Source organism: Paramormyrops kingsleyae, chromosome 9 (assembly GCF_048594095.1).
Source record: "Paramormyrops kingsleyae isolate MSU_618 chromosome 9, PKINGS_0.4, whole genome shotgun sequence".
In the NCBI taxonomy this organism is placed as follows: Eukaryota; Metazoa; Chordata; class Actinopteri; order Osteoglossiformes; family Mormyridae; genus Paramormyrops; species Paramormyrops kingsleyae.
The window spans coordinates 3903504-3929069 of NC_132805.1; the positions used below are offsets into that span (position 1 = coordinate 3903504).

General features: G+C 43.8%; 2 protein-coding genes across 9 annotated transcripts; one reads left to right on the forward strand and one right to left on the reverse strand.

The window, feature by feature from the left end:
• Window positions 1-494: 494 nt before the first annotated feature.
• brd2b (bromodomain containing 2b) lies at window positions 495-18969 on the reverse strand. 8 transcript variants are annotated; one of them, XM_072716050.1, is made up of 12 exons: window positions 18674-18969; window positions 13937-14258; window positions 13178-13315; window positions 9381-9537; window positions 7663-7856; window positions 6790-7215; window positions 6562-6690; window positions 5111-5374; window positions 3744-3955; window positions 2528-2862; window positions 2148-2276; window positions 495-1745 (listed from the first exon to the last, which is right to left on the reverse strand). In XM_072716050.1, the coding sequence occupies exons 2-12, from the start codon at window positions 14195-14197 to the stop codon at window positions 1615-1617; spliced, it is 2376 nt and encodes a 791-aa protein (XP_072572151.1). In that variant the 5' UTR covers window positions 14198-14258; window positions 18674-18969; the 3' UTR covers window positions 495-1614. The 8 variants fall into 8 exon arrangements, with proteins under 8 accessions (XP_072572151.1, XP_072572148.1, XP_072572149.1 ...); XM_072716047.1 differs by having other exon boundaries at window positions 5123-5374; window positions 17568-18969; XM_072716048.1 differs by having other exon boundaries at window positions 2552-2862; window positions 17568-18969.
• Window positions 18970-23282: 4313 nt separating this feature from the next.
• LOC111838407 (uncharacterized) lies at window positions 23283-25472 on the forward strand. Its single transcript, XM_072715896.1, has 4 exons — window positions 23283-23593; window positions 24374-24467; window positions 24658-24745; window positions 24845-25472. The coding sequence occupies exons 1-4, from the start codon at window positions 23563-23565 to the stop codon at window positions 25460-25462; spliced, it is 831 nt and encodes a 276-aa protein (XP_072571997.1). The 5' UTR covers window positions 23283-23562; the 3' UTR covers window positions 25463-25472.
• The last annotated feature ends 94 nt before the right edge of the window (window positions 25473-25566 follow it).

Consider the following 25566-nt stretch of genomic DNA (forward strand, 5'->3'; position numbering starts at 1 on the left):
GTACATGATTGTGTTGCCAGGTTTGCAGTTTATCCTTCAGGAAACACCAGTGTACATAAGCCAGTGAAATGAGGTTTCTCTGCAGGGTTACCAGAATGATCTTCCATGTCAGGTTCTGGAGTCTGGAGATCCGGAAGGACCGTGAAAGAGTCACTGCTCCTTTAGATGGAGGCCAGTGAGATGGTTTGTGTGTCTTTTAAGGAGGCCTCTGCTTAACTACCAATGGAACCGTTTCAGCAGAAAAACTAAAATGTCAGTTATCCAGAGTCAGATGGGCTTTGGTTCAGTATCCACCAGTACAACAAGAATCATGCTGGTACTAAGATGAGCCTCATGTAGAGTTTGTACATGAATATGCAACTATAAACAAATAATTAAGGGAATGTATCCACCAATCAGAACTACCTCTGTACACAGCGCAGGTCCACTTGATGTCATCCCTGGGAAAAGCTGTGTACTGAACATCTGAATCACACACACAGACACACATGCAGTCTGATTAATTCTTTTTAATATGTACACACTTTCAAAAGAAAGGTATGTTTGAGACTGATCATGTCGAACCAGATGTCTGACAGTGTTACATGTGATGTCGCCTCAAACTGTCATTCTATAAAAAAAGAATGAAGTTCTCACACGGTGCTGTGAGGGTAAATGAAAAAGGGGAGAAATCTTGCGTGTAGAACCATGCTGATAACGATACAGCTGCAGAAATGTGTACAGTGTGTTTGATGTAATCAGGTTCTGCGTTCCACTGGCTTCCAGCAGGAGTCCTGGTCTCAATGACACCCCCCCCCCCCCCCAAAGTCTGAGCCTCAGCACTGCAACAACAGAGGAACAGCAGGTCTCTGCTAATTTCAGACAGACAGGCGGGAAGATGAAAGCACCAGATTCAGTTACCGTTCAGTTGGACCCGTTTGCATTTTACTAGCTTCTCAGTGAGACTTGGACACAGTACAGTACCAAACACATGCTGTAGACAAAATCCCTATAGCGGTTTAAACCCCTAAGATCATGCTGATAAGGAGAAACAAGGGATTTAACTTTCCGACTTGCACTTCTTCTCCAGCCAGAGCCCAAGGCAGTGGGAAGCTGATCAGGTGAGGCTGCATCTGTGTGTCTGACACCATAGAGATATCGGTCTATCTAAGGACTAACCTCCATCTGCAGGGGAGGGGAAAACAAAATAAACAAAAATCCAAACTTTACGTACAAAAATCTTGCAAAGAAACAGTCCATCAACATCCTTTCATTCATTACTCTCCCTCCTTGGGGATTTTCTTAAAATTCTTCTTTATAAAAGAAAGATTGTAATATATACACATATTTGTACATATATTTACACAGCATGGGAAAAAAATGGAATGCGAATTTCTTCAGCCAGACTTTGTTACAGCCTCCTTGGTCCTGCGAATTCCTGCACTCTAATAGTCAGTCTCAGTCGCCCCTCTTTCGGTTTAGGTCACTGCCGTCGGGAAGGAGTGCTGTTCCCTCCCCCTCCACCCTGGGCCACCAGCCACTGGCTCCCATCACAGTCTGGGCCAATGAGCTTCTGGACGACCAAACCCTGCAAGGCCCAGCCTCTACTGCCACAGCCCCGCTCATTTCCACAATTCAGCCAGAGTCAGAGTCACTCGTGTCAGATGAGGATGAGGAGGATGACGATGAAGAAGAGTCCGAGCTTGAACTGCTGGCACTGAGACGTGACACCATGGCGTGGGGCTCCACTGCGCTGGGCTTCTCTGCTGGGGGGTACAGTTAACACAGGTTAACACAGGTTAGACGTGTCCAGTGAACAGAGCAAACGCATTTTACACTGAATGTGTATTTTACATTGACCCAACTCAGTGAATCCGTTTTCACCAGACCCACAGTGATTTTGATAGTGCTGTTCTCAACTATCTTTCAGGCAAGAGAAATCTGATACTTCCACACGACAAAACATCCCAAGTCACAGCCTGCTGATACACAGACACAGAGCCTTTGCTAAATCACTCTGCAGGCATCTGCTCAGCTCCCACAGTGCCTTGTTCTCTCATGCTGCACTAATGCCCTCTCAGCACCACAGCTACAGAGTTTAATGGGGGTCAGAGAGCTCATCTCCGCCTTCCACTCCTGCTCTGCTCCAGCACATGTCAGGACCTCACCCTTGGTCTTCTGGGGCTTCTTGGAGGAGTTGAGCTGCCCGCTGACATCTTGCAGCCTTCTCTCCAGCTCCTTCTTCTTCTCCAAAGCCAGCTCCTCCCGTGACTTCCCACTTCCCGACTTTTTTATCACTGAACCACAAAGACACAGGTTTTCAGATTCACTTTTCCCATTGGCAGATCAATATAGCATTTAATCACGACAAACTACAGCTCTGCAGAAATAAGACTACAGGTCATAGATCTGCACAGCACCTCCATATGGTTAGAGGCTTAAACACTAGAAAGGATTTTACTGCATCTACCGTAAATTTGTTGGATTTTCCAATTGGTCAGAATGTGGCAGATCTGTAGGACCAGGAAACCTGCACCCTGCTTCTCACCATAGGGTTTGCGGGGCTTCTTACGCAAGCAGGTCACGACGTAGCGCTCCAGCTCGCGCAGGGTGGAGGGCTTCAGGGTCTCGAAGTCGATCTCTATCTCCTCAGGGTTGGAGTCGCGCAGCGAGGGCTCGCGGGACTGGATGATGTGAACCACGCGGCCCAGCTTCTCGCCCGGCAGCTTGTTGATGTCCAGGCTCAGCTGCCGCTTCTCGTCGTAGCTCATGGGTCGGCCCTCTTCCTCCTCCTCCGAGTCGTAGTGGGGCAGCAGGGAGGGCGGAGCCACAGGGACGGGGATGTGGGGGGCTGCTGATGTGGACTTGGACTTCTTTGAGGGCCTTCAAAAAGATAAGGTTTTATGACGCCACCACCACTGTGGGATCTGATCACCAATAATGAAGTCAGCCAATGGGGAGGAGGTTAGACTCTTAGCAATGTGTCACCAGGACTACAGCTATTTGTGCTTATCAGTCATTTTTTTATATGGTTACTGTCCATGTTGTCATTACTTCCTAATGCTGCTACTTATTATTGTTAAATTACTATTAACTGATATTCTGCTGCCGGCATGCAGGAAAGTAACTTATCATGGTTGTTTGTATGACAATTTGTATGAGAATGTATGATAATTAACTTGAACTAGATGTTGAAGGACATGATCAGACTAAATTAAGAAAATAGCAGAGTTGACAATGTCCGTCCTCCTTACGGAGGTGATCTACTCAAGAACACCCAAATGAAGAGTAGTTGAGAGCCACTATAACTTACACAAAACCTACTGCAGATTTTGAATGACTTCCCAAAAATGTAGTTAGGGCTGCTGCGATTAGTGGATGTACGACTAGCTTATTGAATAGAGGCTGTAAGTAATATCTGTCTAGTGCTGAAAGCCGGCGTCCATTATCTAAAGCCCTGCAATGACATACAGTTTTGTTGTTGTCAAAATAAAATAAACTTAAATGGAGGAAAATTAATGATTTTGATTAAATCACTCAATCGGTAAAATAGTAGGTAGATTAATCAATAGAATAGTGGCGGTCCTAAATACAGTAGACAAATGTAAAGGTTGAGCATCAAGTGAATGAATAAAATGCTTGCAAAGGTGAGGTGAAGGACATCTTACTATCTACCAGATTCCTCATGTTTTCTCCAGAAGTCACAGAGTTCAGTGGCATTGACACAAGGGCATGAGGCAGCCAATCAGGGAGCGGAAACTCACTTGTTCTTGCTGCTCTTCTTGCCGGCCCTCTTCTTGCCCAGGGTGGAGGTCGGGGCGGCCCTGCTGGACTTCACTTTAGGGACTTTGGCCGGCTTCTCCTCATGCTTTTCCGGTTTCCGCTTCTTCTTCCTCTCCTTCTTCTCCCTCTTCTTCTTGGGCTTGGAGATGGGACCCTGCGAGAGGGCGGCCAGCTGCTCATGCACCGCCCTCAGCTGGCAGGGAGGATCACAGGAAAAAGAAAGCATATGCAAGATGAATGCAGAGAACAGGGCTCAGGGCAAGATGATGTCATCAGTTATGGCAGCAGAACAGAAAGTGTTACAACATGAAAAAACGAGAATGTGGGATATTAAAAGTAAAGTCCAAGCAGACATTAGTATATAAACAGATTAATAACTTAGCAGGACTGTAAACTGCACCCTAAATAGCTATTATTGCTAAGGCACAAAAAGCCCTTCATGTCATATCCCTGTGGAGGCAGACATATGTGTGTGTGTGTGTATGTATATTTTACACTGTGCGGACCAAATGTTCCCACAATGTTATAAAAACATGCTATTTTGATGTCGTAGGGACCATTTTTTCAGGAAACTCTTTATAAACATCTGTGTTTTATAAAAATTTTATAAAAATCTGTGACTACAATTAAGAAACATCAAAAGTCTTGCATTTTGTCTGGTTATTTATGGTCACGGTTAGGGCTGGTAGGGGTTATGGATATCATATGGTCATGGTTAGGGCTGGTAGGGGTTATGGATATCATATGGTCACGGTTAGGGCTGGTAGGGGTTATGGATATCATATGGCTACGGTTAGAGCTGGTAGGGGTTATGGATATCGTATGGTCACGGTTAGGGCTGGTAGGGGTTATGGATATCATATGGTTACGGTTAGGGGTGGTAGGGGTTATGGATATCATATGGTCACGGCTAGGGCTGGTAGGGGTTATGGATATCATATGGTCACAGTTAGGGCTGGTAGGGGTAATGGATATCATATGGTCACGGCTAGGGCTGGTAGGGGTAATGGATATCATATGGTCACGGTTAGGGCTGGTAGGGGTTATGGATATCATATGGTCACGGTTAGGGCTGGTAGGGGTTATGGATATCATATGGTCATGGTTAGGGCTGGTAGGGGTTATGGATATCATATGGTCACGGTTAGGGCTGGTAGGGGTTATGGATATCATATGGTCACAGTTAGGGCTGGTAGGGGTTATGGATATCATATGGTCACGGTTAGGGTTGGTAGGGGTTATGGATATCATATGGTTACGGTTAGGGCTGGTAGGGGTTATGGATATCATATGGTTACGGTTAGGGCTGGTAGGGGTTATGGATATCATTGCTGGGATTAGGGTTTACCTGCGTACACACCTGGTCCTGCAGCTCGGCCAGTCGCTGCGCTCTCTCCTCCTCGCTGTCCGAACTGGGACTGCTCTCACTCTCGCTGCTGAGCTCGCTCTCCGAAGAGGAAGATGACGAGGAGGATGACGAAGACGAGGAAGAAGATGAGGAAGAGGACGACGAGTGCTCTCCCAACAGACCAACTCCTCCCCCCATGGACAGAGGGGGGGCCTCCTCCACCGGCTCATCCGGCATCTTGGCGAAGCGGAACTCAAACACGTCCTGTAGTGGGAACAGACGGCTGGTGAGTGTATAAGGCTACGGAGAGACAGGGAGTCACAGGGTTGTGGGTCGGAAACCTAAAAATGGAGAACAAGCAGCAGCAAATCTAAAGTATTCCATAATCTACCCATATATCTCTCATAGTCCTGCACAAGGCATGGTGAGTCTGGATCCCATCCCAGTAGGGCTCGGGACAGCCTGGGGGGGGTTTCCAGTCAGACACACAAACACGTTTGGATTCATATCTTTGTGGGGACTCTCCATTCATTTCTATGGGATAAACCCTAGTCCCATGACAATGACAACGTTAACCCCTACCCATCTGATTGGAGTCACAGATTATTATAAAATTAGTTTTTATTTTGACAACATCTAACCATACGTCATTGCGGGGCTTTAGATAATAGGTGCCAGGTTTTCAGCACTATATAGATGTTTACTTACGCCCCCAATTTGATAAGCAGATTAGTAGTACGCAGAATATTATTATGTAGAGGCGTGTTATGATGCCCAGAAGTTAGTTTATAAATTCGGCGTATCCTTATGTTCATTAAATTCAGTTAGTGGAGCAACAACCACATGCTATTGTTGTGGTAAATCATGGAAGCAATAAGCACTGAAGTGGTGGTGAAGAAAGGGACAGTCAACAGCCACAGCATCTTTTAAAAGAGGGGATATTGTGGCTAAATGACATTGGTGTTATGGCGGTACTTTTTACAAAGCCAAACACTTTTTTGTAAATATAACTTTCATTTTTATTTCAGTTTACGAATTTAATTAGCTTCCATTTTCGTTTATAATGATAATACTGGTCCCAACAAGTCCAGCAAACACAAACACACAAACACCGACACTGTCAATCAATGGGAATTCTAAGGTAGCTTATTCAATGGGAATTCTAAGGTAGCAGGCAGATGACTTTATGGCTTTAATAATGACTGTATTTCGCAGCTACAAGAACAAAACATATTAAAAAGCTCTCCATTCTAATGGTAATTTAATAAACGCGACTAGACAACACTTATGGTGGTTTTGTCTATTCTGGTGGTCCCATCATCCAGAACCGATCACATGATGCAGACAGCCACAGCCCACAACCATGGGAGACTTATCTAAACACCAACCAGATAACCATCCACAGCACCACACCATGAATCTCCGGGCTCTGGCGCGCTGGGAGCACCTACCTGCAGCTTGCGGGCCATGGACACCACGTCGTGGTCGGGGGGGTTGTACTTGTAGCAGTTGGAGTACATGAGCCTGACGTCGGCCGCGAACTGCTGGGCGTCGCGGTACTCCCGGCAGTCCATTTTCCTCTGGGGGAGGGAGAGAGGACACCATCAGCAAGGGAACGGCCCGGGGACAGCACGCCCCCTCCTCCGAGGCGGACCGCGGGGGGCTGAGGCCCCGCCCACCTTGATGGTGCTGAGGTCCATGGGGTGCTTGATGATGTCGTGGTAGTCGTGCAGGCCCAGGGCCGAGGCATCCACGGGCTTGTAGAAGGGCCAGGCGTAGGCGGCGTGCTTCTTGGACAGCAGCTCCTTCAACACGCCGCTGCAGTAACGCAGCTGCTGGCTCAGCTTCCCGCGCCGAGACGGCTGGTGCTGCAGCGAGTCGGGCAGGTCCTTCCGCGGCGGCTTGATGGGCCGCCCCCCCTCCCGTCGTCGCGCCGTGGTCTTGCCCGACACCCCCGCTGGCTGCAGGTGGACTGGGCCGCTCTTGGGATCTGCTCCCACGGCAGCCAGGCCCATGCCCTTGCCCAGGCCGCCCACTCGAACCCCCGGGGTGAGGGCTATGGTGGTGGGGGTGGTGGTATCAGCTTTACGCTTCACTCCCTTCTTCTGTGGGGGGGGGAGAGAGAAGCCGTTCACTAAAACCATGCTTCTTATGGTAAAACCATTAACACGTTAACGCGAGGGACACAGACTCCAGTGAAAAAGCAAACATCTGTTACCAGTAAGTGCAGGTAAACTTAAAGACTTATTTAAAGTTTAGATTTACTTATGAGTCTTTTTTTTGTCACAGAGCTAAAAACAAATTAATACCCATGACCAGGGCCAGATCTACCTTTCTGAAGCCCCAGGGAAGCCTGTAGCCAGAAATAGAGTCGTGGGCCCCCTCGGTAGATTTTGCAAACTGGGGGGGGGGTCCCTCCCGGTACATTTCACCAACCAGGCTACTTTCTCTGGGTCCCCTTGTGTTGGTTGGGCCCTAAGCAGCTGCCTAGTTTACTGGCGCCCAGATCCAGCCCTGCCATGAGGGATTAGTACAGAGTCACATGGGCTTACCTTGGCAGTGGGCTGCGTCGGAGGGTGTCCGAGCAGAGCAGGGGGGCTGAGGGGAGTGGGGGGCAGACTCTTGGCCAGCAGGGTCTGCGGGGGGGTAGACAGGAGCGAATCGGGGGTGTCGGGGGTAGGGGGTGAGTACTGGGTCAGAGAGGACACCGCTGGCACCTGATGGACTGTGGTCACGCCCCCCAGGACTGAAAGAGAGAGAAAGGGACCCAGTGAGACACCCAGAATCCGAGAGGGAACTTAAAACTGCCCTCCTGCCTTAAAAGAGCGATAAAAATATAAAAATTGGTATCAAGTAACAGAAAACATCATTTATCCATCCCATTGTGGTTACTTTGTTTTATTTTTACTAAACATGGTTGGGTAACACTTTACTTAGATAGTATACAGAGGGCATACAGAGAATTTGCAACTTTTCAACAGCTTATTAGTTGAGATTCTACAATTAACATAACCCCATCTCGAGTGAGTTGTCAAATTCAGTTAAATTATTATAAGAATATGTATGTTCATGAATAGTTACATATACTCCATATACTGCATATTCTGCTAAACATCTACAGACAAAGTGAAACAGCTGAATTGTTGAATCTTCAAGTTGTTGAAATGCTACAAATACTCTGTAGGCGGACCATCCAAATAAAGTGTTACCCGTAGTTGTTTATGAAGTATACAGCAGTTTGTTCCAGGAAGCACAGGGCACAGGGCACAAAGCGAGGTATACTTTGGACAGGAAGCCAGCCCATCGCTCGGCACATAGACACACATAACACACTATGGGCAATTTATGGCGCTTTTCTACTGCCACCAAGAACCAAGACATACTAGAGCCATACAGCAAAGAGACAGATTTCTATTGTAAGTTATGTTTACTATCAGGGCAAAATGACTAAACTGAGCTGGCTGCGTCACCACCATCTGATTGGTCAAAATGCAGAGAGATACCGATGATCTGTGATGATATGCATAGATTATCTGAAGGAAATAAGGGCATATTCTACATATTACTCATTATTAGCAATATTGCACATCGCAATGTATTGATGCATTCCTGATAACTGAGAACCTGAAAATTTCCAACCTCCTACATGACAAAGTACTATAGAATATCTGAACGGAACAGATTTGTAATGTAAATTTACGCAAGCTAATGCTAATTCCGCTAGCGTCTGATGTTAACACAACACAGCAATTATCACAGATGAAGTAGCACAAAATAGCACATAGTAAAACATGATGTACACCATGTGAAAAGTGTCTCTTCGGTTTTACATCACTGTCGCTCTACAAACCATTTTGCAGTGGGAAATCGAAGCGAGACAGAACTGCCCTATAACTAGGGTCTCTTTGTGGTATGGGTCTGGTGTGGCCTGGTTCCTATACGCCAGTGGAAAAGCACCATTAGAGACTCAGTTCACCTTCCTGCATATGGCTGGACTGTGGCAGGAAACTGGAGTACCCTGAAGAAACCCATGCAGTACCGGGAGAACATTAAAGCTCCGTGCAGAATCAGGGGAGGAAATCAAACCCCTAATGCTGGAGGTACTGGGCCAAGGTGCCAGCCACTAAACCAGCACAACCGTACAAAAAATAAAAAGCTGTGGATTACACACGCAACATACATCAAGTACCACTTGCCACTGGTAAGTACAGACAGACACACAGTTTCCACACAAACTCAGGGACAAAGCTGGCTTGTCTGCCAGACTCACCGGACGCCTTGCGACCTTTACCCGCCTTCCCAGGCTTGCCTGGTCTACTCCGCGGCGTCGGTGGGGCCAGTTCTATCTCCTCCTGGGGCATCTGGGCCACTTTCTGCAGGAACACCTTTTCCAGGGACTGTGCCATTAGCACTATGTCATCCGTGGGCTGTGAAAAAGAGGGAAGAGTGGGTTCGGGCATTCTGACGATAATACCCGAAATCGACAATAACAGACAAGCGCCTTACTCAGATTAGTAGGCTTAAGATATCATATCAAAATATAACATACTTCACATGTAGATTGTAGTTGTGCGTAATGGACACAGAACTGTTCATACTTCTGCGGTCAAGCCCGTACAATGCACACATGCTCTAAAAGAATTTAAAATACATTATGAACATTTTGTACTACTAAATGAAAATGAGGATGAATTTTAATTAATGTAATACAGGACACCCGCGGATACCAAAATCCGTAGATGCTCCCTTATATAAAATGGTGTATTTGCATATAACCTACGCACATCCTCCTGTACACTTTTTAAATCATCGCGAGATTACTTATACAGGCATATGTTAGGGGTGTAACAATGCATTGATTTGTATCGATGTATCGATTCAACGGCAAACGATCCGATGCATCGATGTGACCACATAAATGTAATATTTTTTTTTCTCGCCGGTTCCAGTGTTGTTTCCATGATCCACTCCGACGTATACAGGTTCTACACCAGGGGTGCCCAATACATTGATCACGATCTACTGGTTGATCGCAAAGGTAGTGTGGGTAGATCATATGGCATAAAAAATGGAGGATGGATGACGCGTTCAACCGCACCAGCTGCTGCAAAACTCTAGCAAGCTACCGAGTCGCCTAGTCAGCCTCCAATTTATTTCTACTAAACTTACGAAAGGGTATAAGAATGAATGGGGGAGCTGGACCAAGTAAGAAGCCAAAAACCTGCCACTTCCATACGGAATGGGAGGAGGACTTTTTTCACCATGTCATATTCGAAGTGCGTTTGCCTCATCTGTCAGTCTACCGTCGCTATTCCGAAGAAGGGAAATGTGAAGCGGCACTTTCGGACTGTTCATAAAAACTATGACATTAACTTCCCTCCGAAAAGCGAGCTGAGAAAGAGAAAGGTGAAGGAACTAAAATCCCAGTTCAATTCAAAAATGCTTTATTTATTCCAAAGGGAAATTAATAATAATAATCCCCATCCATTTTCCAAACTACTTATCCTTCTTGGTTGTGGGGGGTCTGGAGCCCATCCCGGAAGCTGTGGGCACGAGGTGGGGAACAACCCAGGAGGGGGGGCCAGCCCATCACAGAGCACACTCATACACCATCCACTCACACATGCCAACCTATGGGCAATTGAGTAATTCCAATTAGCCTCAGCATGTCATTGGACTGTGGGGGGAAACGGGAGTACCCAGATGGGGGGAGAACATGCAAACTCCACACACGTGACCCAGGTGGAGACTTGAACCCGGGTCCCAGGGGTATGAGGCAACGGTGCTAACCACTGCACCATCATGCTGAGCCTTAATAATACTAATAACAATAATAATAATATATTAAGGAATACTCAATATTTTTATACATAAATATATGTTTTGCATTTTTATAGTAGGCAGATCATTCTGACTTGGTCATTTATAAGTAGCTCGCAAGTTAGCGTACCTTCAGAGCGTGTTTAGTATGGCAGGTGACATAGGACACTACGCTCAGAGGACACAATCTCCTGAACACGTTGACACTTTTTTTTTTTCTTAAAAAAAAAAAACCTCTCAAAGAAGATTACTGACATACTTGTTTTACCGCAGAAGTCAGTCATGTTGATCTTCCTCATTCTACATGTCTGCCCATACAATGTTTTTTTTTATTTTTACCTTATTGCACTTTATTTTGCTTGTTTTATGGGACATACTTGACTACACTAGATTTTTTTTTACAGTTCCCAATAAAATGATAAAATGCTAATTATATTTGCCTTTTTTAATTCATTGAAATGTAAAAGATTGTGTGAAATGTCATCATTTTGACTACTAACCGCAGTATGAAACTGAATCGAATCGTATCGTGGTAAATTCTGAGGTATCAAAAAAAATCTAACCGTTACCTTAAGGAATCGATATTGTATCGTATCGCGAGGAAAGCTGTGATTTACACCCCTAGTATATGTCTCTTAACGTCCGAGTTACATTCTGTCTAATAGGATGTTAGATTGCTTGGATGCTATGTGAACATGATATATAATGTATACAAACCAATACGGTGCACTGCACCTGTACTGCGTAAATAGCTAAGATACTTTATATAACAGAGAGAGAACACATTAAAATAATAATAATAATAAAAATATAGCAAATTAAATACAAAAATGTGTAACATGTTTATTATCACTATCAAATAATACCGGCATTATAAGATAGGTATTAGAAGTGTAACGGACCACAAAACTCGGATCGTGTCATGGTTTTTGGATTGGATTGTTTTTTCGGATCAGGAAAAAAAGGGGGGGAATTACTACCTGCTTCTAACATTCACCGTTCAGGTGAAAACACAACTGCTTTGCCTGTATCTCTCACTGCATCATGCAGAAGTCCATGGATGACATTCATCACTCTTTTTCTGTCTTATTATGCAATTAGACACAAACACGTCAAGAAAAAGAGGAAAGTAATTTCCACTAAAAATGTCCTGGCTAATGCTATCAAATCCATGCAGTTAATGTTTTACTTTACACTCCCACCGAAAATGTACAGGGCCGACTTTACTTATTTTGGGGAAATACTTCACTCATTAATCAAATATTTGAAAACAAAACCTGTATTTCGTATCTACCATGAAAATTGTGCCATTATTTTACATCTTTAAAATATATCACAAACCCCTCTGCTCAAAATCTTTAAAAATGTGTTGTTCGATGTTCAGTGGTTCAACAAAGTGTATTAAAAAAAACAATTTGCACATGTGCAGAAAGTATCCAAAAGAGAGAGACGCGCAACGGCAGAGGACCAACGCAGTCGGTGGCTGTGTGGACACAAAATCTGGGTGCTGCAAGCGTTCAACCGCAGAGAACTGCATTTATGTCAAATGCGTCATAAGCGTGAGCACATGTCCGCATGCGGAGAAGCATGAACAGGCCTTTAAACTTCAGGCAAAGCAAGGGAACAGAGAGATTTACGATGTGGCTTCCAGGTAAGCCTTCTACCCTACGTTTCTGACGCAGGCAAGAAAACAAACACTGCTATTATCTCTTTAACTCCTCATAGACTTCTAACAGAATCTTTAATGCTTGTAGTAAATTTATTTTTACTTGCTCTAGATCAGTAATTGTCAAAGTATGGTATGTGGGATTCCCTTTAGGGGTGCACAGAGGCATCAGGCTATGTAACTGTCGGCCAAAATGGTGGTAGACAGGTAGGGCTTACTGTGGTGGGGGGGTATGTGTTTAAAGAGTCTGTAAAACACTGCTTTGGACGGCTTTAGATGGTCTGCAACAAGGTTTCAAATAATAACTAAATCTGGCCAGACAATAGATTATTTTCCAGTGTCTAAAAAACAATCATCAGTGACACTAATGCCAATCAGCAGCCAGTCCTCCCTGGTCAGCAGGTTTTAACACCAGCTCTTTAGCAATGGGTCCATACGTTTTTTTTTGGTTTTATGATGCTTTCATGTTTTTCTTTTAGCTAAAAAAAAAGTTCAAGTGTCCCACCTTGGGTGGGGGGGAGGGGGGGGCGGTGTGGACGACCAGAGAGGATCATTTCTCCTGATATTTTTAAATTACACACCTTATTGTAGATGTAGCAGTTGGTGAACATGGTGTTGAAGTCCTGTATACATTCGCTGGCGCTGCGGTAGTAGTTGTTCTCCAGCCGCTTCCTGATGGTTCCCATGTCCATCGGCTGCTTGATGATTTTGTGATAATCCTGAAAGCAAGCAGGGAAACAGAAACTATTCCCATCCATTCCCGAAACTTATGGCATCACAGAGAATGACAGCCGGCTTTCCGCCATCCAGCCCCCAGCTTTCACAGGGAGTTTCAAACCCGCATTTCTGGACACGAGGAACCGTCTGCTCCCACAAGACAGTGTCACGGAACAAGGTTAGGGTGATTCGCAAACAATTCGATATTGACACCAGTAGTAATGAAGTCTGAAGCTGACACCTAAACGGTCCAAAAATATCCAATTGTACGACTAGGCTAAGCCAAGAAGAAATCTAACACAGCAGATAATCAAAGCAAACTTTACTAATTAATGTAGCTTGCTGGCTTGCTCTGAAATAGTCCTCTTTTTTTTTTTTGCCGACAACAGTACAGTTGAATCCCACCCTGGGTGGCCCCCGGACGGGTCCCTGTGCTTCCTGGGACAGGCTCCGGATTTACAGGGAGCGTGACATGGGATCGTGGAGGAAGGACTTCAGTCCAGAATTTCTAGATTGTGAACCCATCGTATTTCATTAAGGAAGCTACACTTGTAGCCTTTTAAAAAAAATGTCAGGGAAAGCGGTTCTCGGCGAGTCGTGACCGGATGCCGGCTTTCGCTCACCGGCAGATTGAGTCGCATGGCGTCCACCGGCTCGTGAAAAGGCCAGGCAAAGTGATGCCTCCACAGGACCTTCACCATGGCCTTCTGCAGGAACTGGAGCTGGTTGGTCTGCCGCCCCGGACGGGCTGGGTCCTTCACAGGGGGGCGGGAAGGTGTCGGCATGGAGGGCGGGGCGTGGGGCAGCGTCGGGCTCTCGAAGCCCTCGAAGAGCAGCGACGGCTTGCGGATGCGCTTGCCGGGGCCACAGCCCACTTGCTCCATCCCGCTGATGCCCGGCAATCCCACAGCCCCCCCCAGAGGGCTGCTGCCATCTGACACCAGCCTGAGAGAGACAGGGGACAGACAGTCGGAACAGGGCAGGCATTTAGTGGGGAAAAATGATGTAAAATGTACAACTAAGGTTTCTAGCCATTATCCTGGTAAGACATAGGAAGAGAAAAATGTTATCCATATTAAAATATTAAAGAAACGAGTGTACAGACTTCAGACTTTTCGTGTTCACTGAACACAACCGCAGAGATAATATTCCCTAGGCCAGTATAACTTGCCTCACAGCTATAGGTTAATATTCTGTGTACATATAGGCATTAACTATCCTGGAATCAAAGGTGAGGGGGAAAGTGCACAGCAAATGGAGCTTCAGACTAGTCTGAAGTCTTAAACAATCTGTAACACTAACAGGCCAGTAGAATGAGGCAGCAGGGGCACACAGTGGATATGAATATTCAGAAAACTGTCGATTTAAGTCTGCTGGAGGGTCCTGTTGCCGAGTCCTTGGGTAAAATACATAATACCGTAGATGGGTAATGTAAATGTAAGATACTCTGAACCAGTCTCAACTCAGGAAATAAAATGCAAGCTTGCATTTCTTACAATGTCTGAGTCAGAATGGAAATTGATGGAAAAAGACTGATGTAAATATAAAACTATCAACATGTATTTGGACAAAATGAGTACAAACCCAAACCATGCAGATCCGCACAGACATCACAGAATGGACAGTAAGAGTGCTGTGTAAAAGCAGTAGTTTATTGTGCTTCAGGTGATTTCTTACTGATGCTGCAATATCGAAACAGAACTGGAAGGGAAAAGTGTGGGAGAATCCATCTTTATCCCACAGATTTCAGCAAACACACAGCCCACTGACAGAGGAAGGCAAGGTCCGTCCCAAAGTTGGCCTCTGTTCTCATGCACAACAGAGCCAACAGTATCCTAACCTGGGGTCCATGGCCAGCTAAAGGACTGAGGCAATACATGGGCACTCATTGCCAATCAAGAGGAACTGCTGTCAGCACACAAGTCACTCTCCATTTACTGCACCGTGATGAACGTTTTAACGTGCTGTACTCCTCTGAGGTGCTGGGTGCACAACAGTACAACGTAAGCCCTATGGGTTCATACAAACCAAAACTGCTACCTGCTAGACTGTCCAAAACACAACTGACTTGAGAGTTAAAGGAAAATTTCACTTTTCAAATTGTTCTTTAGTCTTGCACTTGGTAATCACCAAGCATCCCAAGCACACCATACGCCAATACCCATGAACAATAAAACAAACCCTTTAACTCCCCCATTCAAAACATATGTACACAATTACAAACAAAAAGCAACTTAGCTGTTAAATGACCTACAAACAAGTAGAAAGCAGATATCTTTTTGTTAATAAATGCAGAAGCTGAAATACAGATCTCAGGTAAGTAAAGTAACCTAGACAGAACTGCATGAAACTATATTACCCTGATGTTTATAAGTACTCCATTAAACAACTGTCTCGTTCATCAGCCAGCTACTGATAACTGGAGTGGACATCAGATATGCATCTGATATACAAACGTAAAGCTAGATTTCAGAAGCACCACCAAAAGATCTTTGCTTAATGCTAGGTTGGGATGCAGGTTTGTGTGCCTTACCTTAAAGTGTTTGTTGAGGTAATGGATTCTGATAAATATTGCTGCCAAATGGCACAGTATGATTAAATGTTTAGGCCAAAGCACTACAAAAGGCTTCAACGTTTAGGTTTAATTATGCACTACACTTTTTCAACTTGACACCCAAAATACAATCTCTTTCAATAAAAGCTTTCAGTAACAGAACACGCAGACATCTTTAATGACATTTTTATTGTTGTGTGTGAAAAGTAACATACAGGCTACAAAATGTATAAAAAAAATCCATAAAATTAGAGGTAGCTGAAAGTTCACATAAATGTACATAACTTAATACATAACATTGACATACAGTGTGTCCAGTTTCTGCTGAATCCAGCCACTACTTTGAGGGACTAGAATTATACATCTTAGTCAGTCATTTAAGTCTGATTGAAAAACTATTACATTCACTATAACACATCAAAACAAACACGCTTATATAACTCTACAACCTTCACAAGACCAGTGAAGTGCTTAACTGTCTAGGAGTTTTAAAACTACATGTATATTAAATTTAAGCATTAATGCATCACAAAGTCTTATCTTGGGGCCTGAACTGCAGGCTTCACAAGTAATGGTCACTGTACACAAGCAAATTAGCAACTGCCGACCCACAGATTACCTGGAAACCGAACAAACACCACATCTACACTAGGACGGCCCCCACGCAAAGGAGATTTTTACAGACCTTTCTCGCCCACTGAAAACCGAAAACCTTGTAATAAACACCAGAAATACTGCCTTACGTGACCGACCAGGACGCCTTGCCAGTAAATCGGCCTCGCTTAGCTGAGCCGCTGAGTCCGATCACACAAACAAACGTGATCACAAAGTACACCACGGGCAATAAGCCGCCGGTTACATGCCTCACACCCGCCGGCCGCCTCGTCTCCCCACAGTCAGCCCGCTATTTCAGTACGTTTTGTACAAAAGGTAAGCACTGAAAAAAATCTAACGTACGGTTTATTAGTGTAATTCTGGACCGCGACGAAAGCCTCCTCCTGATCGTACTACCAAAACACCCTATTCGGATAGATTATGACGGTAGGCTGAATTTGGCTAATTCAGCAACAGCTCAGCCAATTCAGACTACGTTTACATTGAGATCTGACGTAGAAAGCGCTGCAAAGCATTGCGTCTACCATACATTTTATTAACATTTTACATCATTCATTACCGAAACCAAATAAACACCTGTCACCAAACCAGTCTGGCCCAACAGCTATATTGACCGGCACACGTAACTAACACAGGGAACTTGCCACACCAAGTTCTCCATTTCTGGCGAGCCTGTCAAATCGGAGGATCGGAACAGCATCTCCATCTTCGTTATACGCACACCGCGACCGCTACCCCGGCAAATAACCACTGTAGTTAGGAGGAAAATGGCGGCGACGCTGACGCTTGCGAACGGGTGCACAACCAATTCAAAACAGTCCTGCAAACGCAGCCTTCTGCAGTCAAATACTGAAAATCAAAGACGACACAGAACAGAAATTCAAGCTGCCATTGTAGCGAGAATGATTCTTCGTCCAAAATCAAGATGTATTTAGAAGTCAATAAAGCCTGTCAATTATTTCACCGTGCTTGAGACACTGTCAGCAAGTATCTAGTTACCAACCAAAATCCAAGGTGAAATTATACTCCATAGTCGGAAATATCCATGAAGAGCGAAAGATTACTTCGATAGGTCCGAATTATACCTGTCAAAGGACGGGTTTAAGGCCGTCTCCATCAGGATGGATCCGGATTCTGATTAAAATCCGATCTCTTACAGTTGCCTCTCTCTCCCTCTTTCCGACTTCTTCCTTCCTGGACTCCTCCTGAATATTAGCGAAATGGCGCCACTGCGTCACCGCCCAAAAGCTTATATACCTAACTATTTCACTATTGCATGGTTTCCTCCACGTGTCACAGATCCCAGAAATGCGATTGGCCAGACTCCTCGTCGATCAAGGATGCCACACCCAAACTTTGAGAAGCACCACCCACATCGACTCTTGGCAATGCAATTCGCCCCTCAGTTGTCCATCAAACAAAAGAGCCATTGTCAACTAAACCCGTCGACCTCACGAATAGCGCTCCACCGTCACGAGCGCCCCCCAGGGCTCCCGCCCCTGAAGCAGAGTTGCGTCATTGTGTTAAAAAAAAAAATCGAGCGCGGGCAAACAGGCCAAGTAGAAAGCGAGCAAAAGGACGCCGAATTGTCCAAGCACACATTTTACTGTATAACGAATTGTCTTTTAAGGCGAGTCGCCATATTTGATTCTAACAATGCGCGTATACTAGCGAATATAACTTTCAAAAATCGATGCTGTATTCCCCAAGCACAATTCTCTAGCCTGCGCTGTATTAAACAAAATAGAAAAATACTATCAAATCAGAAGCTTAGGTGGTTAGTAGATGTATTTACCCCCTAGATACAACGTAAAATGCGCTTACACAAAACAGCGTTCTCAGATCATTTCAGTAGCTACACTGCATTAACCAGGTCCAGTAAGCAACAGCAGCAATCTACCCGACATCCACATAAAGGATCATGCTTTAGGTTGTGTTATCTTAAAAACACTTATACCAAACAACGAGATTAACAAAATGGTCGCGAACGTAAACGCGTTCCCAGTAAATACCAAACATTGAGACTGTTTGAGGCCTTGCGTCAATGTCTCGCCAATCTAAGCACCAAATACCACAGGTAGCCTTTAAAATCTATGAAATACACAATTATGGCAACTAAATTTACAATTAAACTAGCTGCGACGCGCAGCCCATCCCCCACTACAGACGAGTGTCGTCTATCAATGCATACCAGAAACTTGATAACTCTTCCAAACGCCTTCAAATATTCATAGTAATTTCGTTTGTAAAGTAATTAAAAGATATTTTAAAACTTAAGTTTTTAAATACGAGAAAATGTTCCATGTTCTACATTTGCTAACTTAAATATTTACTGACTCCAAACCTGGAAATCAGTTTGCAAATACAAATTACTCTTAATTGTCCTTTTTCGAAATCCACACTTTTGGTTTCTCGAGATCTTCAATCACTTTTCCCCAAAGCATTTCCCTCAAACATGTCCGCCAGGTCCTTCCTTCTGCGAGTCAAGGGGGGAGGAGGGGTGGTGGGAGGTGGTGTCACGTGACAGGAGCGCGGGTAAACCTGAGGGTGATCCTTAGATAATATCCGGAGCCTTTTTCCACAGTTTATATTCAGCTGACCCCAAATTACATTCGAAATTCATTAGTTAGTCTATTTAAATTATAACAGCCAAATGCTGATGTTACAAACCCCCGGGTTATTGCCAGCACTGTAATTTGATGACATATTATCACATGACGTTTGCAAGAACAAACCACATACTTCGTCTCGTGTGATGGCGATAGGGAATAGCTGATCATATATGTTTTTATTCTGGATGTGTTAATTTACAGTGAACTTACACAGGTACATTTCGAGATAGTTGTGATCTCTGACTATAGCGTATTACCTGATCGTATTTCCTAGTGCTACGGACATGTATTGGCACTTGACAGATTTTTTTTTTTTTGTCTTGAACTTAGATTAACAAAATAGTTCTTATAGTTACAGGGAACATATTGAAACAAGTTTGTTTAAGACCCTTCTGATACCAACAAACATAACTGTCTGATCTAGCAATTAAGTTAAGGCGATCTTTCTTTAAATGTTGTGTCTGCTTAAAATAGCTCCTTTTTTTTTTTTTTTTTTTTTTAAATATTAGACTTATTAATGAACAACGTAAAGAATTTATATTATAATAATTCTCCAAAAAGGGTGTGTGTGTGTGTGTGTGTGTGGGGGGGGGGGGGGGGGGGGGTCCACAAAGTGAATGCTGGCCCTGAGATATCTCCTTAAGATGACTCAGCTTCTGGAACATAGTCAGCAGGTGGCATGATGGTTAAGGCATGGCCTTCTTACCTTCTTACCATCTCCCTTAATAGGTACTGTGGTAAATGATCAAAATAGGGATAAACACTATAGGTAATGTCTTCCTAATATTGTAGCAAGACTAGGGGTAAACAGAACATTTCTTGCACTCATTTTCTCAGCAGTGGTGTGGCACTCTGGTCAGGAATCGCATATGATTCTAGTCACTTTTTTGATAAGATCCATGGCCACCAAGACAGAAGTAGCAGGTCTGTTTTAGGGTCATGTGCAAATACTTCCTTCTGCTCTGGTTATCTCCCAACCACAAGTTATCTCTGCACCCTGGACAGCACATGCCATTTTTCTGCTTTTGCTGTCATTGTAGTTGGTTGGGAGTGGACTGATAATCATCCACTATGCTGCCCACAGGTTTATGGAACAGATTAGATATGTTTAAGCCGGATGGGTTGCACCTGAACTGGTTGGGAACCAGTTTGTTGGGGACGTGTATGTGTAGAGTAACCGAGGAGTGTGTAAACTAAGAACTGGGGGGCAGGCGGGGAAGTTAGCTAAGAATAAATGTGTGTGTGTGTGTGGGGGGGGGGGGGTTACATGCTTTTAGTGACAGGCAGGACTGAAAGGGTGGTGGAGTCACTATGTATGTAAAAGCATATCTGCAGACAAGGGAACTCCTTAATGCAAGTAAACCTGCAGAAGCATTATGAGTAAAACTGGAAGCTGGATATTCCAGTGGTTTAATTGTGGGTATTTGTTATAAGGCACCTAATATAGATGCAGAGGGAGCAGAACTTAATGTAATGATTTCAGGGGCAAGAGTAATAATAATGATGTGGTTGTTATGGGTGACTTTAATTTACCAGGTATACAGTGGGACACCGTTATAGGCTCCACACCAAATGAACTTCGTATAGTAGAAAGGGTACAAGACTGCTTTTTCACCCAGTTTGTGAAATCTCCCACCAGAGGAGAAGCCAGTCTCGATCTTGTGTTTTCAAATAATCAAGACAGGACTGGTAAACTTGACAGTCTTGATCTACTTGGCAGTAGTGATCATAACATGGTTAAATCTGAGGTAAATTTTCACGTATGTAAAGTAAAGTCAGGAATGAAAATATACACTGTTAGGTAGGCAAACTGTAATGGGATGAGACAGAAACCAGAGATGGTAAACTGGATGGAGGTAGATACCAGAACTACAGAAGAGGTGTGGGAATTTTTTAAAAGAATATTATTGGAAGCTCAAGGGGCGTTCATCAAATATAAACAACACACCCGATATTACTTTGGATTCGTCTCCACCTTTGGCCAATAGATGTATAACTGAAGCTGATGTGTTACAAGGTCTAGCTAAACTCAAAATTACGTGCAGTTTTAAAGGAGATGAGGGGTATTATCTGTGGACCTTTAACTTTCTATTTCAAAAATCTCTGTCCAGGTGTGGTATCCTCAGACTGGAAGTAAGCAAATATAATGCCCCTTTTCAAAAAGGGAGATTGACGCAATCCCTCGAACTTCAGACCAACTAGTATAACTAGAAAATGTATAGAGGCAATAACCCAGGGACAGATTATTGAATATTGAAGACACTAATAACATTCCGAGGGACAGCCAACATGGCTTTAGGGGGGGTAGATCCTGTCTGACTAATATACTTGAGTTTTTTCAGGTGGCCACAAGGGAAATTGATTTAAATACAATATCATTTATTTAGCTTTCCAGAAGGCCTTCAATGTAGTCCCACACAAACAACTCCTGCTTAAGCTCAGAGCAGCGGGTATATTAGGAACTATAGCAGATTGGATCAAAAACTGGTTAACTGACAGTAGCTATTAGAGGCACAATGTCACAATGGACCTGTGTCAATAGTGGAGTACCACAGGGTTCAATTTTTGGACCATTATTATCTAATTTACATAAATGATATTGATACTAACATATATGGAAAACTGGTTACATTTGCTGATGACTCCTAGTTAGGAGGTGCATCAGATTCTGAGCAACCAAAATGTCAGAGTAGGACCTTGATCTAACTAAAGACTGGGCTGATAAATGGTAGATGGAATTTCATGTAGATAAATGTAAGATAATCGATGCAGGAAGCAGAAACATTCAGTACAGACATTTTATGGGTTCAATTGAAATTAAGGAAGCTGATTACGGGAAAGATCTGGGTGTGAATGTTGACACTTCTGTGTCTCACTCTCACCAGAGCGGAGAAGCAGTTAAAAAGGCAAACAGGATGCTGGGCTCCATCTCCAGCTGTGTTGAGTTTAAATCAAGGGTGCTAATACTAAGATGTCAGACTTCACCTTGAATACTGTGTCCAGGTTTGGTCACCTAATCACAAAAAGGACATTGCTGCTTTAGAAACGTCCCAACACAGGGCTACAAGAATGATTCCTGGCCTTAGGGGGATGTCTTATCAACAGAGATTGGTAGAGCTGAATTTGTTTAGCTTTTGAGCAAAGGAGACTAAGGGATTCAGGTTTATAAGATTTAACAGGTTTAGATGCTGTTCATCCAAATTGTTACTTCAGAGTAAGTTCTAATTCAAGAACCCATGGCCACAGCGGGAAATTAGCAGGGGAACACTTTAGTTTGGATCTGAGAAAGGACTACTTTTCACAGCATGTAATTATAGATGGAATAGTATGTATAATGGAGTATGGAATAGTCTGCCTGAAGGGATGGTGCAAGCTGAAGCCCTAGATATGTTCAAATCTAAACTTGACAATATCCTGCCAACTTTAAATTATTAGTTTAATTCCCTCCAAATAAGCTTGATGGGCACCCTCTTGTTTGTAACTTTATTATGTTCTAATGTTCTTCACAAGAGCTGCAACATTATCAAGGGCATTGTCATTATGGGCCAGCAGGAAAGAGACCTTCTGGATAACAGCAATGAGGAGATGATAGTCTTTTCAGAACTGCCAGTTGGAGATCTTGCGCACGGACTGCTCACAGCTGGTGATCCAGAAGTGCTGCACTGCGCCGCTTCACCCACAGAGTGACAGAATGCTTCCACCAGACCCAGGCGACCCAGGTCACCATCAGCCAACACCAGTGCAGCTGGGAATGTCAGCATTATCGTGTGATTTCAGTGTCATCATGGTGATTAACATAATCACAACACTGACAGAATGACAGAAACGAAAAGAACACGCTACGAAGAATCACCAAAAGATAAAGGACCTGTGAAGAAAAACTAAACAATGCAACTCATTATGCACACCACCACATTATTAACAATAGTAGCAAGTTTTGGTTATCATAGTATAGCTAAATTGTTATAATACAACTTTAATAGATTATAACTAATATAACATTTACCAAACTGCACTTATAGTGTGTAATAGAAAATCAGTCGGATAATGTATGCTTTATCTTTAATATTTTTTATTAAGCTCATATTTTAAAATCAAGAATCACTCGTGGTTACAAACAACACAAAGACTAGCACATCACGAACACATTATTAGGTGATTGCAATACTTCACAGGGTCACTAGATGGCACCATGGATCGAGTCTGTACACTCAGCGACTTGGTGAATTTATTGCAGTCCTGCGGGCGTCTGAAATCGCATACTTGTTTATAACGTAGTAGGCGAAATATAGTATGCGAGGTGTAGTATGTCTGAATTCTCCGTATGGATTAGACAGTAGGCGAACGGTACCCGGATGACATTTTCCGAAATGTGAAAGTGATGGACGCTACACTCTCCCATAACGACACACAAGCTGCAGCCTGCAACCAGTGAAGAAACGTTATTTGCTCAGACATTTGTGTCAATATGGCGGAGGAAGTGCAGTCTCTTTGCAGATGTAAGTAGAGAACAATACCAAGTCACACAAGTTGGCCTTAATATGCATTTTTTTCGGTGATAGTTTTAACAGTACATAAGTCAGCTGTTGATATTTCGGTAAGAATCGGTAGATTGCGATTTCACTACGACAGTCACCGACCGGCTAGTAAAGATTAGCTGTCCGCCAATTTGAGTTGAGGTTATCAGTTTAGCTGAATTTACCTTAGGCTGTTACAACCGTTTATGGTAGACAGAGTAAGCCAAAACAGCATTTATAACCCTAAATGTTCATATATTCAGCAGCTAACGCAGCTGCTGTTATGACGTGAAATTGACCTCAAACTAACGAAGAATGATTTGGAAAAAGCATTCAGTCTATAACCAACATGGCAAACGTTCTATGTACGGATGCGCAGCTGAATACTGAAATATCGATTCTTTCTATTTAAATGTTTTCATTTTGAGAATCGATTCTAACGTTAAAATATATTTAAAATGTATATTTTATATATTATACAGAGCAGGATATGAACCTGCCAAAGCCGTCCATAAGGGGGAGAAAGATCTTAGGGCCCAGATCAAGGAAAATGGAACTATCGATCAACTGGCACATCCCCTGCCCACATCTAGGCAATAATATTTAGCATCACCACCCCCAATGTCTGGCACTATGTGGCACTGGAAATCGGCATCTGTGAGACCAGCCTTGGATTGAATGAAAATCAGTTATCAGTGAATATCAGTGTTATCGCCCATCCCTAACTAGACTGTACAACTGAAATTCACCTCAATGTTACAGGGTCAGACAACGACACCCTGAACCTGATCCGGTGGAGAGTGGCTAATGAAGCCCTTTTTACTGGAAAGCGTAATTCATCCATCAAAGGCTTTGAGTAAGTGGATTTATTTCTGCCGGTGCTGTTAATTCGATCTGAAATTAGTCGTTGACAGAATATGAAATTCCACAGACAACTTGCAATCCTAAAGCTGGTGTCAGGCATTTAAAGACATACATCTAGACATATCTTTGACATGCCGGTTAGCATGGCAGGCTAACAGTTTATTGTCGTTTCTTTGTGTCAGAGCTTTTGTGAGAGAGTACAATTTGGAGGGCAAAGTGGCCGCTGCCCGTGTGAAGAGGAAGTGGGAGAATCTTAAACAAAAGTACAAGGTAAGTAGGTGAAAGGTAAAATATTTCATATGTAAGAGATTTCCAGAAATAAGCTTTACAGTATGAAAATAAATCTCCTGTGTTTGTGACATTTTTTAGGATCTTAGGAACCCATTCACTGGGGTCAGCACAGAGGGTGGTGAAGTAACAGCAGTGTCCTGGAAGTGGTATACTGAAATGGATGAGGCGCTCGGGGGAAGGCCCTTAGTCATGCCACCCACCCTGATCGCCTCTGATGCTTTACCATCACCAGTGCTGCAGCACAAAAGAAGAAGGACATCAGATTTTGTCCTGCTCATTAAAGAAATAGAGGAGAGGGAGGAACACGGAGAACGAGATGCAGAGGCTAGAGAGGAAAAGCGTCTGCAGGAGGCTGAGGATAAGGAGGAGAGGCTGGAGCAAGAGAGGCTGGAGAGAGAAGAGAGAAGAGAAGATGAGGCTAGAGAGAGAGAGGAGAAGAGGGATAGGGAGGCTAGAGAGAGGGAAGAGAGGAGAGATAAGGAGGCTAGAGAGAGAGAGGAGAGGAGAGACAGGGAGGCTAGAGAGAGGGAGGAGAGGAGAGACAGGGAGGCTAGAGAGAGGGAGGAGAGGAGAGACAGAGAGGCTAGAGAGAGGGAGGAGAGGAGAGACAGGGAGGCTAAAGAGAGAGAGGAACGCTTCCTCCGTCTTATGGAGATCATTGCAAAAAAAAGTGTAAAAAAGGAAATAAATGTTTAAATGTGTGAAAGTCCCGGTGTAGTTATTGTACTTGTAGGTAAAAGATGGGGGGGGGGGGGGAATTGGAAATATGTGATTATAGAGATTTATTTTTCTTAACTGAA

What these genes read in the sequence shown, in the direction of transcription:
- brd2b (XM_072716045.1), bottom strand. Translation starts at nt 17,599, where the DNA reads ATGGAGACGGCCTTAAACCCGTCCTTTGACAG. An exon ending in CGACGCAGCCCACTGCCAAG is followed by an intron (nt 7,216 to 7,662) that starts GTAAGCCCATGT and finishes CCCCCCCCACAG; the next exon opens with AAGAAGGGAGTGAAGCGTAA. An exon ending in TGGACCTCAGCACCATCAAG is followed by an intron (nt 6,691 to 6,789) that starts GTGGGCGGGGCC and finishes TCCCTCCCCCAG; the next exon opens with AGGAAAATGGACTGCCGGGA.
- LOC111838407 (XM_072715896.1), top strand. Translation starts at nt 23,563, where the DNA reads ATGGCGGAGGAAGTGCAGTCTCTTTGCAGAT. An exon ending in TCATCCATCAAAGGCTTTGA is followed by an intron (nt 24,468 to 24,657) that starts GTAAGTGGATTT and finishes TCTTTGTGTCAG; the next exon opens with AGCTTTTGTGAGAGAGTACA. An exon ending in ATCTTAAACAAAAGTACAAG is followed by an intron (nt 24,746 to 24,844) that starts GTAAGTAGGTGA and finishes GACATTTTTTAG; the next exon opens with GATCTTAGGAACCCATTCAC.